At 36.2% G+C, this 14,044-nt stretch overlaps 1 protein-coding gene and 1 pseudogene across 1 annotated transcript in view; one reads left to right on the top strand and one right to left on the bottom strand.

Moving 5' to 3' along the window:
* Positions 1-14,044, top strand: part of EPHA6 (EPH receptor A6) — a 984,716-nt gene that overhangs the window by 568,951 nt on the left and 401,721 nt on the right. The window contains 1 exon segment of the mRNA XM_056138519.1: positions 2,469-2,593. Within this exon segment, the coding sequence (XP_055994494.1) occupies positions 2,469-2,593 (125 nt within the window).
* Positions 1,457-2,029, bottom strand: LOC130045698 (gametocyte-specific factor 1-like; annotated as a pseudogene).

Genomic DNA, 14,044 nt, shown 5'->3' with positions numbered 1-14,044 from the left:
ACTATGGAGTGCTAGGGAACAAACCTAGCTGGCTGCATGCAAGGCATGTGCCTATCTCTCAGAGCCCTGTTTTAATATTCTTAATTTTCAAAGATGTTCTTTAATAATTGTTTGCTAGTTATTTAAAGGGCTGGAGCGATAGCACAGCAGGTAGGGCATTTGCCTTGCATGGAGCCGACCTGGGTTCGATTCCTCTGCCCCTCTGGGAGAGCTGGGCCAGCTGAGTATTCCACCGTCTTGGCAGAGTCTGGCAAGCTCCCTGTGACAAATTCTACATGCCAAAAACAGTAACAAGTCTCACAATTTGTTGTGAGACATTACTGGTGCCTGCTTGAGCAAATAGATAAACAACGGGAGGACAGTGCTACAGTACTACAGTTATTTAAAACATTTCTTGTGTTTGGGAGTAAATTTTATATTCATAGTCTAGCTTCTAAATCTAATGCAGTATTGTAGCTTCTAACCTGATATTGTGTATCCTATTTATTCCCACATTATAAAAGGACCTATGGTTACTTTTTTTTCTTTTTTTCTTTTTGCTTTATCCTGATATCCTTTTTTATACATTTTCTCCACCTTCACTTTTTTCCCCTGAAAACATATAATAAAATAGCTTTGTTTAATATTAATACATTGTCACAATTCTTTTTTACAACTTGATAGTTCCCCTTAGATGTAGCATAAGGTTTTAATAAATCCCAAGGAACTGATGGAAATTGACTTTTTTTTAGGTTTTACAAAGAAGTCTAGTGATTTCTCTTACAAACATGTCACTTTATTTGTGCACTGTATCTTTGGAATCAATTCCAAAAAAATAAAAAGAAAGTATGCACATAATTTGTTTCTCTTTTTATTCATGTGTTTTAAATTGCATTGAAACTACTGTTTTAAAAACTAGGATTCTTAGAGAGCTTTTGTTAGCCCATGATATGTATGCATATATAAGATCATATTTTTAAAGTGTAATAAGTTTACCTAGACTTAAATTGCTAAAACCATGTTATGTACGATAAAAAGACGAGAATCTGAAAATAAGCCTCTGAAGTTAAATATTTCTAATTTATTTGAATGTCACGATAAATCCTGTAAGATAAATAATTCAAAGTTGTTGTAAGATGATCAACTATTTTGCTTTGGATAGAAGTTTCTATCCATAATAAGACTTTATAACCTGTATAATAAGACTTTATAACCTGCTTATTCTTTTTTTTTTGAAAATCACAGATACTTTAATTTTCTATAATTAGATTAGGATAACCTGTATAATAAGACTTTATAACCTGCTTATTCTTTTTTTTTTTTGAAAATCACAACCTGTATAATAAGACTTTATAACCTGCTTATTCTTTTTTTTTTTTTGAAAATCACAAATACTTTAATTTTCTATAATTAGATTAGGAAAAAGTGGAGAACCCATTGGTAGCAGGAAGAAACAGGCATCTGATGAGATATTCAGTTACTGTGCATTTCCATTGTTTTTCCATGGCAGAACATACAGCAGAGAATTGTGAACATGCATGCCTAAAGCCAGGTTACTCTTATGTTCCATAACTATATTGCTTGCAGTGCTGTTGTTTTCACAGTAGTTGGCAGTGCCCCAGACAAATAGGGTACTGGTCTGATCCCAGAAATCTTTATCCCAGTCTTTATCGCAAGGAGGGCACTGTCACATGCTCTGAGCCATAGTCTCTTGTCCCAGGTTTCAAGTTTGGTTCACAACATCCTGCTCAATACAACTTTTGTCATCACAGCTTGAGATACAATGACTTGTTTCAGCCCGAGGAACCTGGTGGCGGGCATTGAAGGGACAAATAGGCAGTTTGTTCGCAACATCAGGATGATTCTTTCTGTACTGGATAAGATAATAAGGAAATCTGCAGGCCCTGATCTGGTGATTTTTATCATAGGGGCATTGTAGTTGCTCTTTAGTGCCCAGAGAATCCATGTAAATTTCTTCCCTGTTGGAAATGACGAAGTTCAATCCAAGTGCTGGGTCGAGACACGCTCTCCTCACTGCTGCGGCCTTCACCCGCAGCCGCCTAAACTGCTTATTCTTAAAGAGAAATCAAAGTTTAAAACTTCCTTTGAAATCACAGATAATTTTTAATAGTAAGTAAGTCTGATAAAACATAGGAGTTTAGTGTGCTTTATTTCAAGTCCTAGAACAAAATCAAAGTCTGTTTAAAGAAAATTATACTGTGATTAAAAAAAAAGTGTTGAGTCTGGTTCTGATTTTTGGATTGAGTTTTTCTATGTTTCATACTATTGTTTCTAGATATATATTTTAAACTTTATTTGGATTGAATAGAGTAGTAAGGCTATCTTATTACTAAGGCACCAGCAACTGATTATCTCTTCAACAAAATTTATTTTTCCTTGATGAAAAAAAATAAATATATATATATTGAAGAGAGGATAATGAAGAATGAATCTGCCAATTAATTCTTAGTTATTTTCTTTCCTTGCAGCACCTTCCCTAATAGGTATGGTAAGGAAGGACTGGGCATCCCAAAATAGCATTGCCCTATCATGGCAAGCACCTGCTTTTTCCAGTGGAGCCATACTGGACTACGAGATCAAGTACTATGAGAAAGTAGGTCTTATTCGGAGCTTCCTACAACACTCTGTGTGTGTGTATGTGCGTGTGTATGTTGAGCATATTGAAAATATTTTTTCATTTGAAATCTTTTTCTTTTGCCTAACCTCATAAGTCTTATATCTCTGAGTAATCTATAATTTGTAGCTGTGCTATAATTTCTTAGTTTGTCTTATTATGTCAATTTAAAAACAAGATGTTGTACTCATGACTTATCCTAGTGATATTTTGCAATATACTAAAAAACAACTCAATCAACTCACAGTTTTAGATTATATTGTTAAATGATATTGTGTCTAAAATTTGGAAGAAACAGTGAAATGAAAATATAGTCTAACCTAAAGAGAGCAGTATGAAACCAATCCACTGGAAATTAGTTTAAAGTTATACTCACTATAATTTGTAATATTATATATATGCATAAGATATTATGTAGATCTGTATTATATGTAATTATATATTATATTGTATTATATAATATAATCAGTATAATGTCTTATATAATATAATAAAATATAATTAATAACAAGTGGTCAGTTTATAGTGTATAATTAAATACTATATAATATTTATATCTACATAATATAGGTATATTAAATATAATAATATGTATTTGCATAATATAGATGTATATTATATAGTGTATGGATAATATATAAAATGGATTAGTATAAATAGAAATAGTTGTAGATCCAAATTTTTCATACATTTAGGTTAACTGCGATATAAGAAGCTAGAAAGATAATCTAGTTGATAAATAAACTCTTTTCTCTCCATTTTCTCTTCATTTTTTCATTTAAAAATGCTTCTAATAAGCAATTTCCTCCAAATTACATATTTCATTACCTTTATTGTATTCATACTCCATCTTTTTATTTCCCCTTTCTATTCCTCACTGCTATAGTTATAGTTGCATAGATATTATATAGTTGCATAAATATTGAAAGTATATAGTCCATTAGCAAAGAATTATAATATTCCTCATTGTGCCAATGCCACTATAGACTATATCAATATATATGTTAAATGTATTAATACAAATTAATAGTTTTAATTAAAAAATTACTTTAAATGTAAAAGTTATATATCATCCATTGGTATAGAATAAGAAATAACAATTTGCTTTCTTTAATTTTAATGAAACATCATAAATTTAGAATTCCTATGAAGAAATACAGGTCAAGAAGAGAAATAGAAGCCTTTTACCTTTCTACTCTTTTTGAGCAAATGTGAATTTGAGAAAAAATATCAACTCTCTAAATTTGATTGTATTCATATTTGACTTGAGTAGTCAATGAAAATTATCAATACTATTAATTGACATATAAATTCAATGTCTAAAACAAGGAGGAATTTATTGAACTTAGTTTGTATTGCAGATTACAGATCATGATTCTGGCCAGAATGTGCTCAGAAATCCTATTTGACAATCCTTTCAAATATTGAAACCTATAATATAAATATCAGAACTATAGATATATTTGTCCACTAATTTTAATATATATTTTATGTCAATATTTTAATCATTTAAAAATTAATGCATGTATATTTATAAACAAATTTTTAGAATGAAAATATTTGTCCTGTAAAAATTATGTTTCACCTATTTAAAATCACTCGGTTAATACAAATTTATACTTTCTAATTTTGAGGATAACTTGTAACATTGATAATTCAAGAAAATTCATACAAATTTTGTAGCAAAAAGTTTTTATAAATATAAATATAAAATATAAAACATTTTAAATCTTAGCGCAGAGAAAGTACCAGTTTTAAAGTTCTTGACTTCCACACAGCTTACACTATTTGAATTTCCAACAGTACATATGGTTGGTCCTGTAAGCACCTGAGTTAGTCCTGAATAGCACTGGGTGTAGCCAAGAGCCAAACAGAAATGAATTATAAAATATAAAGTTTCTGAATGATATTTTACATAATATCCAAGTTTTGATAATGGACAATGTTAAAAGGTGTTTATTCTTGGCACCTTAACCACTGTACTGTTTCTCTGGACCATATAGGAAAGAAGAAGGAAGCAAGGAAAGAATGAAGGAAGAGAGGGAGGGAAGGAGGGAGGAAGGGAGAGAGGGGGGGAGGGAGGAGGGAGGAAGAGGGGAGGGAGGGAAGGAGGGGAAGGAAGGGAGGGAGGGAGAGGATAATCCAGTGCTAATGGAGCATTGAGTTGGAAGCCAAGGATTCCTAATTCATTTTCTCACTCTAACTCTCATTATACTTATGGTCAGATAAAAGTCAATTAATCTTCCTATGTTTCAGACTTCACATTAAACAAAGATAGTAGCTCTTCTAGTGGATTGTAAAGATTGATTATAAACAGACTTAAAGATTAAACGTGTACTCAATCAGTACTAATTATGATGTCAGGAAGCTTTGAGGAATTATTTTTCATATGATATATAATGTAGAATCTTAGTACAATAGCAAAGTAATTATACAAACTAAATATACCTATTATCCTTTCATACATTAAAACACTATGAATAGTGAATAGAATATCAAACTTTCAGAGTACATTAAATGATTGACAACATTAAAAATTTCCAACTCTGACTTCAAATTCTAATTGTATAATGTATATATGTGCGTATATAAAGACTTCTCCTTCCAAGAAAATATTTTTATAAACCTTACAGTTATGAAAAAAATCATAGTAAAATCTCTTTATTTAAACTGTTGTTTTGCATTTTGCTGGGAATCTAAATAATGTTCAGTAAAATAAGCAAAAGTACACACAAAAATGATCCCACTGTTGAAATGAAATGTTTCCCCAGGTTTGTGGTGGTATATGATTATATGAGTATAGAGAAATGTATGATGGTCTAGGGTATGTACCATGCTGTTTCTAGTGCTCTCTATTGGGTTAGAGTTGGGCGAGGTGTGGAGGTACATGATGGAAACTAATAGAAAGGAGGAACCGGTAGGATAGTACAAAGATTAGAGTGCTTGCCTTGCAAACAACCAACTTGTGTTTGATCCCCACCTTCCAATATGGTCCCAGAACCTGCTGAGTGTGATCTCTCTGAGCAGAGCCCAGATTAAGTCCTGAGCACTGCCAGGTTTGGCCCCAAAATCAAAAAAAAAGAAGGAAGGAGAAAGAAAATGGAGAAGAAGAAAGAGAAGGAAGAAGAGCATGAAGAGGATGAGGAAGAAGAGAGAGAGGAAGAAGAAAAAGGAGGAGGGCAGAGGAGAAAGAGGAAAAGGATGAAAAGGATGAGGAAGAGAATAAGGAAAAAGAAGACAAGGAGAAGGAGGAAAAAAGAAGAAGAATTTGGAAAACAGGAAGTATCAAATATAAATGGATGGGCAAATGGATATGGATATGCCTGACAAGTGAGTAGTTGTCTCTTAGATCCGTTACCCCAAAGCAGACCCAGGGACTAGTGATGATTGAGAATGCTCCAGAAAGTGTTACTAAGAAGAGGAAGGACTATAAAGAAAGATACTAGTAAAACTCAGAATCACCAGGGCAGGTTTAGACTGAGTTATGTCTCAAAATTTACCCAATGATGATAAAAAGACTTCACCTTCATGTTCTGTTTGCAGCCTGTCATTGATGCATGCCTTTATGGAGATAGGTCTTGGTTTGTAGACAGAAATACCACAAGCATTCTGTATTATGTATTCCAGCAGCCCAAATATAGGTCTCTAATGAAGGCAAGCCTTTGAAACAAACAGACCTTTAACGTAAAACACATACAAACAGACAACAGAAGTGGAGGTTGATTGGAAAGAGAGGGGAAGAATTTGGGGGACATCCATCTGGTGATGGATGGGGTAACAAAATTATGTATATATAAAACTATCATTAACAGTATTATGACTCAGTACCTTAATCAATAAAACAAATATGTATGCATATATATTATGAAAACTCAATGAATAAAATTAAAACACATAAAAATCAGAGCAGGAGCAGCTAGACCAGATACAAACTCTGATTGTATACCAATTCATAACTAAGATGTTGCAGTGATCAGAGAGCTGCAAGAGTATTTTTAACCCTCAGTTAATTCATATCCACTTTTTCCTCATTCTTTAATATTGATGTCTTAGTCTTTAATGTATGGCATTTTAGCCCAGTATTCTAAAACTGAAATTATTCTACACTGCTAACCCATAATTATTCCACAAGAAATCGACATTTATACCAACCTTTAAGGAATTGTTAAGTGCTGCACATGTTAAGAATTTATTCTGTAAATCAGAAAAAAAAAAGTTGAGATGCCTGAAATATGGGGCATTTTCAAGTATCTCAGGTCAAACAATGTACTGTTGCTACTAGTGACCTTTGCTCAGAGAATGTGATATTTTAGAAAGGACTCTGGCCTGAGTATTAAAAAATGTGTTTGGCTCAGACTTCAACTTTCTCATTCTTGTTTAATCCTCTGTAAAATAAGGTTTTAGAGTCTTTTACAAGTCTGGCCTTTTCCAAATGCTAACATGCTCGTGTCTATAAATGTTATCCCAGTGTTACTATTTCTTCTGTCAAATAAATGAAGTCTTTTTTTATATCACCTGAAATTAAGTACATACACAAACATTGAAAAACATATTTTGACCACAAGGAAGAATAGTATTATCTGGATCACAATTATACGCAAATGAAATCCTGCAATCCTGCAATTGTCTTTTATCTTTCCTCTCCCTCTCAAATTCTGTCATTGTTTGCTAGCACCCTCAGTGGACTCCAAAAATCTTTAGTCACTTTTCTATTTTTATATTCAAGTAGTATTGGAGTCTTTCATTTTTTGACCTAAATGAACATAGTTTGAACATGAGAAGGAACTTACTCAAAGAAAATCAAGCATAAATTACCAAAAAATTTCAAGTTTGTGGATTTTTTTTTACTAACAGTACTTTTCTCCAATAAAAACAGATATTATCTGCTCCCAGCTCTTCAATCTACTTTAAAATGTAAAATCTTGCAGTCACAAAATATCAAAATCCCCATTGAATGTTGAAATAATATTTCTTTATCTCTGCCATTCCTTCCTTTTGTTGCACCCTGTTCAGAATCTTTGTTTCTTTTTCTTTTTTCACTGCTGAGAATACCCTCTTTATTGCTTCATTGTTCTTTTCTGTTTATCAGAATTAATCTTGATTGGAGTCATTTACGTGTGTAACTGACTCCCTTACTGATTTGTGAACCTCTGAAGAAAAGGAATCATTTCCTGCTGATCCTTGTCTCTCAAACCCAAAACAGTGCCTGCCATACATAACTGTTTGCTTTTCATCAAATCTGGTTGTCAGTAAAGTGATTTTCCAGGGAGTCCAAGACATAAAACTTGCCCAGGCTCCTGTGTGGGATGGATACTAAGGTCCTGTCCACCTCACTAAGGCAGCCACCAAGCTGCATCTGAAACTCATTTTTCTACAGTGCATGGCAATTGGTCCGTACCACACAGGTACCACACAGATTTTTAGGGAGCCCTGGATTTTAGATGGGGGTGAGGTTGGGCTCTTTGCAGGAGAAGCAGAAGGCAGTTGAAAATAACACTGGGGTTTCTGGGTCCTTTGTCGGTCTCATAGAAAGGAGTTGTAGGAAAAGACATTTAGTGACGTAGAAATATTTTATTAAATAAAATAAAATGAGGGACTGGCATACAGTACAGCAGATAGGGCACATGCCTTGCACAGCTGTCTCTGAGTCCAATCCCTGGTATCTCATATGAGCCCCCAGGCACCACCAGGAGCAATTTCTGAGTTAAGAGCTATGAGTAAGGCCTGAGCACAGCTGGGTCTGGCCCAAAATCTAAAAGAAAAAGAAAAGAAGATGAGTCTAAGAAATAACATAGACTAAAGGAAGTGGAAATATACTTATACACCCATTGTAGGAGGAAAGCAGAATGGGATGCTCTGAGTTGCTTTGGAAAGCCACTTTATATAGGCTGTTTACAAACTGCCTTGGTTTGGGAGTTCTTGCTGTTCAGAGTCAAGGGCAGTGTCAAGGAAAATATTTTGAATTCTGGTGATTTCCTCATTAGTATTTATCAGGGCCTTTCTTCCTGCTCATAATTATCTCTAATACAGTTCTGATCTTCAAGATTGCACTTGGGTTACTTGAGTCCATGCTAGTGGTGGGCTAAATCTTTTTTAATATCATATATTATTTCTCCAACTCTCTTGAATTTGTGACTTCCTGAAATTCTTTGTCAAGTCCCTCTATCCCACTGAATGCTTACCTCAAAATGAACTTTTTGTAAAGATCATGTGTTTGTTCATTAATCACAGAAAATTGAGAAAAGTCAAACTGCCACTATAAACTTATTTCTAGCAAAAAAGGAAAGGAAGGAAGGGAGGGAGGGAGGGAGGGAGGGAGGGAGGGAGGAAGGAAGGAAGGAAGGAAGGAAGGAAGGAAGGAAGGAAGGAAGGAAGAAGGAAAAAGGAAGGAAAGAAGCAGCCTTCTGGACATTCTATTTTTACCGGTTCTTGATGAAGATCTATATACAAGTATCCACCACGTGAGAGACTGTCCTGTAAATAACTTGATTGTAAGCTCATGAGGACAGGGAATCCTTTTACCCACTTTCATATCCTTTCATCTGAGAAGAGGCACAGAGAAAACAGTGGTTGTTCATTATATGCTATGTACTTAAAAAAGTATTAAGTGCCATGATTTATGAAGTTACTCATAGTTGAAATTTAGACATACAGTGATTCAGCACAGATCCCATCACCAGTCTTAACTTCCCTCCACCAGTATTCCCAGGTTCCCTCCCCCTGTCCACTACCCAACCTCAAACCTATATCTTGGCAGGAACCTTTTTAAGTCATTCAATAGGACATGGTGGTGAGACCACCACCATGCTGAGACCACCCTCCACACGCATGAAGGTACCGGCAGAGGAACAAAGGCATGCGGGTCCCGGGGGCTGAGATATCCAAGCCTGCTCGGATCGGGGCTGAGCATCCTCCACCCAGATCCTCCAAATTCCAGTAGGCAGGGGTCACACCCACCAGCTGGCCCCCTGGAGCTGTGTAATCCCATCAACGGCCAAGACCCAGAGACTATAAAACCCAGCTCCCGGAAGTGCGTGGCCGCATTTGCGACCGCGAGACATCTTATATCTCACTCCTACTTTGAACAAACTGGCAGGGTACCAAATGTAACCTGACCACACGGCAGAGTCTGGCAAACTTCCCATGGCATACCCAATATGCCATATACCAGTAACAATGATGGGTCTCATTCTCATTCTCACTCTCATTCTCATTCTCATTCTCATTCTCATTCTCATTCTCATTCTCATTCTCATTCTCATTCTCCTAAACCTGAAAGAGCCTTGAATATGGCACTTTTTAAAAAATTCTCAGGGCTAGGATGAAGGAGACGTTACTGGGGCCTGCTCGAGGCAATCGATGAGCAACAGGATGGTCGTGATCGTGATCGTGATCAATAGGACATATGCATACTGTTATTCATTCTAGCACTCAGTACAATAGCTAAAATATGGAATCAAACTGTACGACTGTATGGTACATACTTTGAAATGTATTTTGCATGAATTAAATAATGGGTTGTTGCTAGTAGCAGCCCATTGAGATAAATCTTATTACTCTCCCCATTTTACAGACTAGGAAGCTAAGGCATGGGAAAGTTACTCAACCACCTACATCACAGCCAGAAAGTGAAATTTCATGCTGGCTAGGGCACTTGTCTCATAGTAGAGGACTGAGAAAAGTCACTGAGTTCTGCTGAAACTGTTTTTCTAAGTTCCCTGAGGCTAAACATTTGATTGTTCTCTAAAGCCCATTTTGCATCTGTAAAATGGCAGCAATAAAACACACCTGTCCCACCAGAGTGCTGTGTAGCTCTAATTACCAACTGTAGCACATTTTGCAAGCAACATACCCCAAAACAGTTCATTATTTTTATACCCACTATTTAAGTCACTATGACTGGCAAAGTATTTTCCTTAAAGTTCTCTGGTTAATTTTTACCCATCAGCAGTTTTTTGATTTTGTTGACTTTTTTCAAGAAAACTCATCACAGGAGAGGATGCATCCCTCAAATCCAGATGGTTAATAATGATGTGTATTGAATACTAAATTTGTGTAAATTGTCATTATCTCACCTAGCCCACTGTTTATACTGAGTATGAGTTTTGTAGAAAATGAAATTTCTTGCATAAGAAAAGTGTATCAATTAAAAACATGGGTTTTTTTCAAAGAGTGTGGGAAACTTAAAAATAAAGTGTGAGCCCTTTTCATTATGGGAAATGCTTTTATCACTCAAAGATGATATAAAGTAACCTCTTCTAAGAGGTTTAATTCTTGATTTCTGTCATGAATGTTGCATCGTCTCAATGTCCAACTTTGTGCAGTAAGTGTCTCACTTCCCTCCTCTCCTTCTGATTAAATGATAACTAGTGACAATAAAAAATAAGGGGGGAAAATGGGGAAAAAATGTTTCTTTCGGTGAAGAGCACAAGATCAATGCTATGCCCAGAACCAGGCCATGAAAGATCAAGCGATAGTTATCTTGAATAGGCTGCTTGTCTCTGTATAATAACCTCCTAAAGGTCTCTAAAAGGTAAGAAATATGCCCCACCATAGAAGGTATTCCTGGATTTGATCTCAAGATGAGAAGCATGCCTTCTCACCTCCCTTATTACACAGGTAAACCAAGTGGGGTAGCCCCACACTTCAGAACTTTCTTACTTTTCTACTATCTTTCTAGCCCCTTAGTAACAGACTGTGTTGTTCTGGTCAATTTTTCTGAGCCCGTTTCCAATTGTGAGTCTCCAGTGACAAAGATTCTGTTTGCTACAATATGTTTCTCCAGATGGTCTTTCTCCAGATAACAATGGGCGACATATCTCTCCAAGAGGCCTGACTCAGTTCCCATTGGAGAAATGCCCCAGTGGTCTGTTTGTCTCTGTTTGTGTCGTGCAAACTCTCTCTTTAACATGCTCAGAAATGCCCTGCACTTATGTCTGCACCATGAACCTCCTTCCCTTGCGCTTCTGTCTGTATCCCCACCTGTGATGCAGGGGTGATGACAGAGGGTCCCTGTGTTCATCCACGGATTCCAGGTTCTTCAGTAGTTTCTAGAATGAACAATAAGGATGCTCAGACTCAATCAAGGAAAGACAGAAAAAAAATATTGAAAAGTAAAAGAGAAAGAAACTCCTAGTCTGGGAGGAAGCTACTATAGAGCTCATTGTTTGTTGTTTATGTGGTTGTTGTTATAGGATATTTGTAGGAAAACTGGGGTTTTGGTATTACTTTTCAGTGACAAGATTGTTGAAAAGAAGTGGCAGGTTCCCGTTTGATTATGCAGTGTTCTGTAGGATCTCTTGTTATCTACGTGACCATTTGACCCTTGACCCTTGCTATTGCCCTTTATCTCTTATTCTCCTGTTGTCCCAAAATCTGGGTGGAATTTACAGTCTTGGGGAAATTGTAAACTCAGTGCCAGATAGAGCCTGAACTTTTCAGTAATGTTTCTAAGGTAGAATGGAGACAAGTCAAATGGAAACTGAGGCGATGTGAGTAGTATGTTTTTTCTTACCTTCCTGCCCAATAGTTTTTTGAGGCATCTAAGAAAGACCGAATGACATCCCAAAGCTGTGATAAGGAGGAGTCCCTTGAAAGTCTCCATTGACCAGTATCCTCAAATACACTTTTTCTTTACTCTTTTCTACATGTCTCGCTCTTTGCTAAAATTGTCCATCAGCCTGTCTCTCAGAGTCCTTGTCCAATCCACAGTACTCTTTAACCTCTCATTTCTCAAAAGTTCTATAATTAATAAATCTTCTTTTTCGCACGAACTGCATTGAATGGAATTAGAAACAATTAACTGGGAAAAGCTGCACTATTCCTTATCAAATGGTCAGTGCACATACCTTATTTTCTTTTTTGTATTTCTTTCACTTAAGCATTTCTTCAAGGTAAGAAGAGATTTTTCTCCTCACTTGCACAAATGCTACTCTTACCTCCATTCACTGTTCAGCTTCAGAAAGGTGTTTCTGTGTTCTCTGCAGCCTCACTCCCTAAAAGTCTCAATGCAAACTTGCAAGTAAACCCAAATGGATACATTATATGAGAACAAAGAAACATATGCTTGAGAAAAGGGCAATGAATCGCATGCCTCGCAGGAGGCTCTTGCTGGAAGCAGATTATGATTCAGTGGATTAGATCTGGGGTATGGTAAAGTTGGACAAGATTTTACATTAGAAACATGCTTCGGTGGAATTGTAGCAGTGCAGTTCTGAGGACAACACTTTGAATTCTAAGATTCTAGTGGCCTTGGTTCTCTAAGGCCTCACTTTATAAGTGTGGAGAGAATGAAAATGATTGTAACCTTCTAAACACTTGTGAACTTCAATATTGGGTCATCTTTATAATTGGTTAGAAGCTCTGCTCGAGGACCTCAGTGGGCAGGGTGCTTACCTTGCACGAGGCAGAACCAGGTTTGATCCCCAGCATCCTATATGATCCCCTGAGCACCGCCAGGAGTGGTTCCTGAGTGCAGAGCCAAGAGTAGCCCCCCTGAGCACTAAAGGGGGGCCTAAAATATTCATCTGAATAAAAATGTAGTAAATAAAAGACAGGTAAATTTCAGCTAGAATCCAGTGTTCCTAATGAAGTCAGCAAACTGCTGAGCTGGTAAATAAAGTTTTGTCTTCTTTTTCCCTTTCTTTCCTCTTCATAATTTTTTTTTTCTGTAATGTCCACCACAGAGAAATTAGATGTGAGCATTTGGTACTAATTAAAACAACATTACCTGATAGCAAATGGACAGCCAGGGAATTTCCTGATACACGCACTCATTATGGAGATTTTATAGCCAATTTCCGTGTAGTGCAGCAACACCACACTGTGTGGGAGCCTGTTTGGTTTAGTGAGGCCAGGGAGTCCCCACAGCGCCAAGAGCAGAGACTCTCATGGTAGCAAGCCTGGGACTCATGCCAGTACTGCAGCGGCGGCATCTGTGTATTCTGAACACATCCAAATGGAAAGGAATTAGTAAATTATTTAAGGGTGGGGTGTAGCTTAGCAGTAGAGCACTTATCTTGCATGTGTGAAGCCCTGGTTTTGGTCCCCAGGATAGCATATATGTACACAAAAAAAGACACTTATTCTATTGCATCAAGCACAGACAACCTATGCTTGAAAATCACAAGTGTCTACTGTTTACTTTTGTATTTTGGCATCTCCCCAGGTTTTACTTCATGAGAGTTCTTTTTTCATAAGAAAGACTATTTTTGTTTGATTTTTTAAAATACCTTAATTTAATATGATTAAAATTAGATTTGGATTTATCTATCTAAAAAGAAAAATAAATAGATTGGTAGATCTAAGTGGGCTGGAGCGATAGCACAGTGGGTAGGGCGTTTGCTTTGTTCAAAACTTAAAAACAAATACCTAAACTTACTGGTGAAAATGAGGCGATAAATATAATGCACATAAAAAGTTTACTTTATG

Source organism: Sorex fumeus, unplaced genomic scaffold (assembly GCF_029834395.1).
Source record: "Sorex fumeus unplaced genomic scaffold, SorFum_2.1 ptg000129l, whole genome shotgun sequence".
Lineage (NCBI taxonomy): Eukaryota > Metazoa > Chordata > Mammalia > Eulipotyphla > Soricidae > Sorex > Sorex fumeus.
Note: the sequence above shows the minus strand (reverse complement) of the source record. Positions and strands in the feature narration are given on the sequence as shown.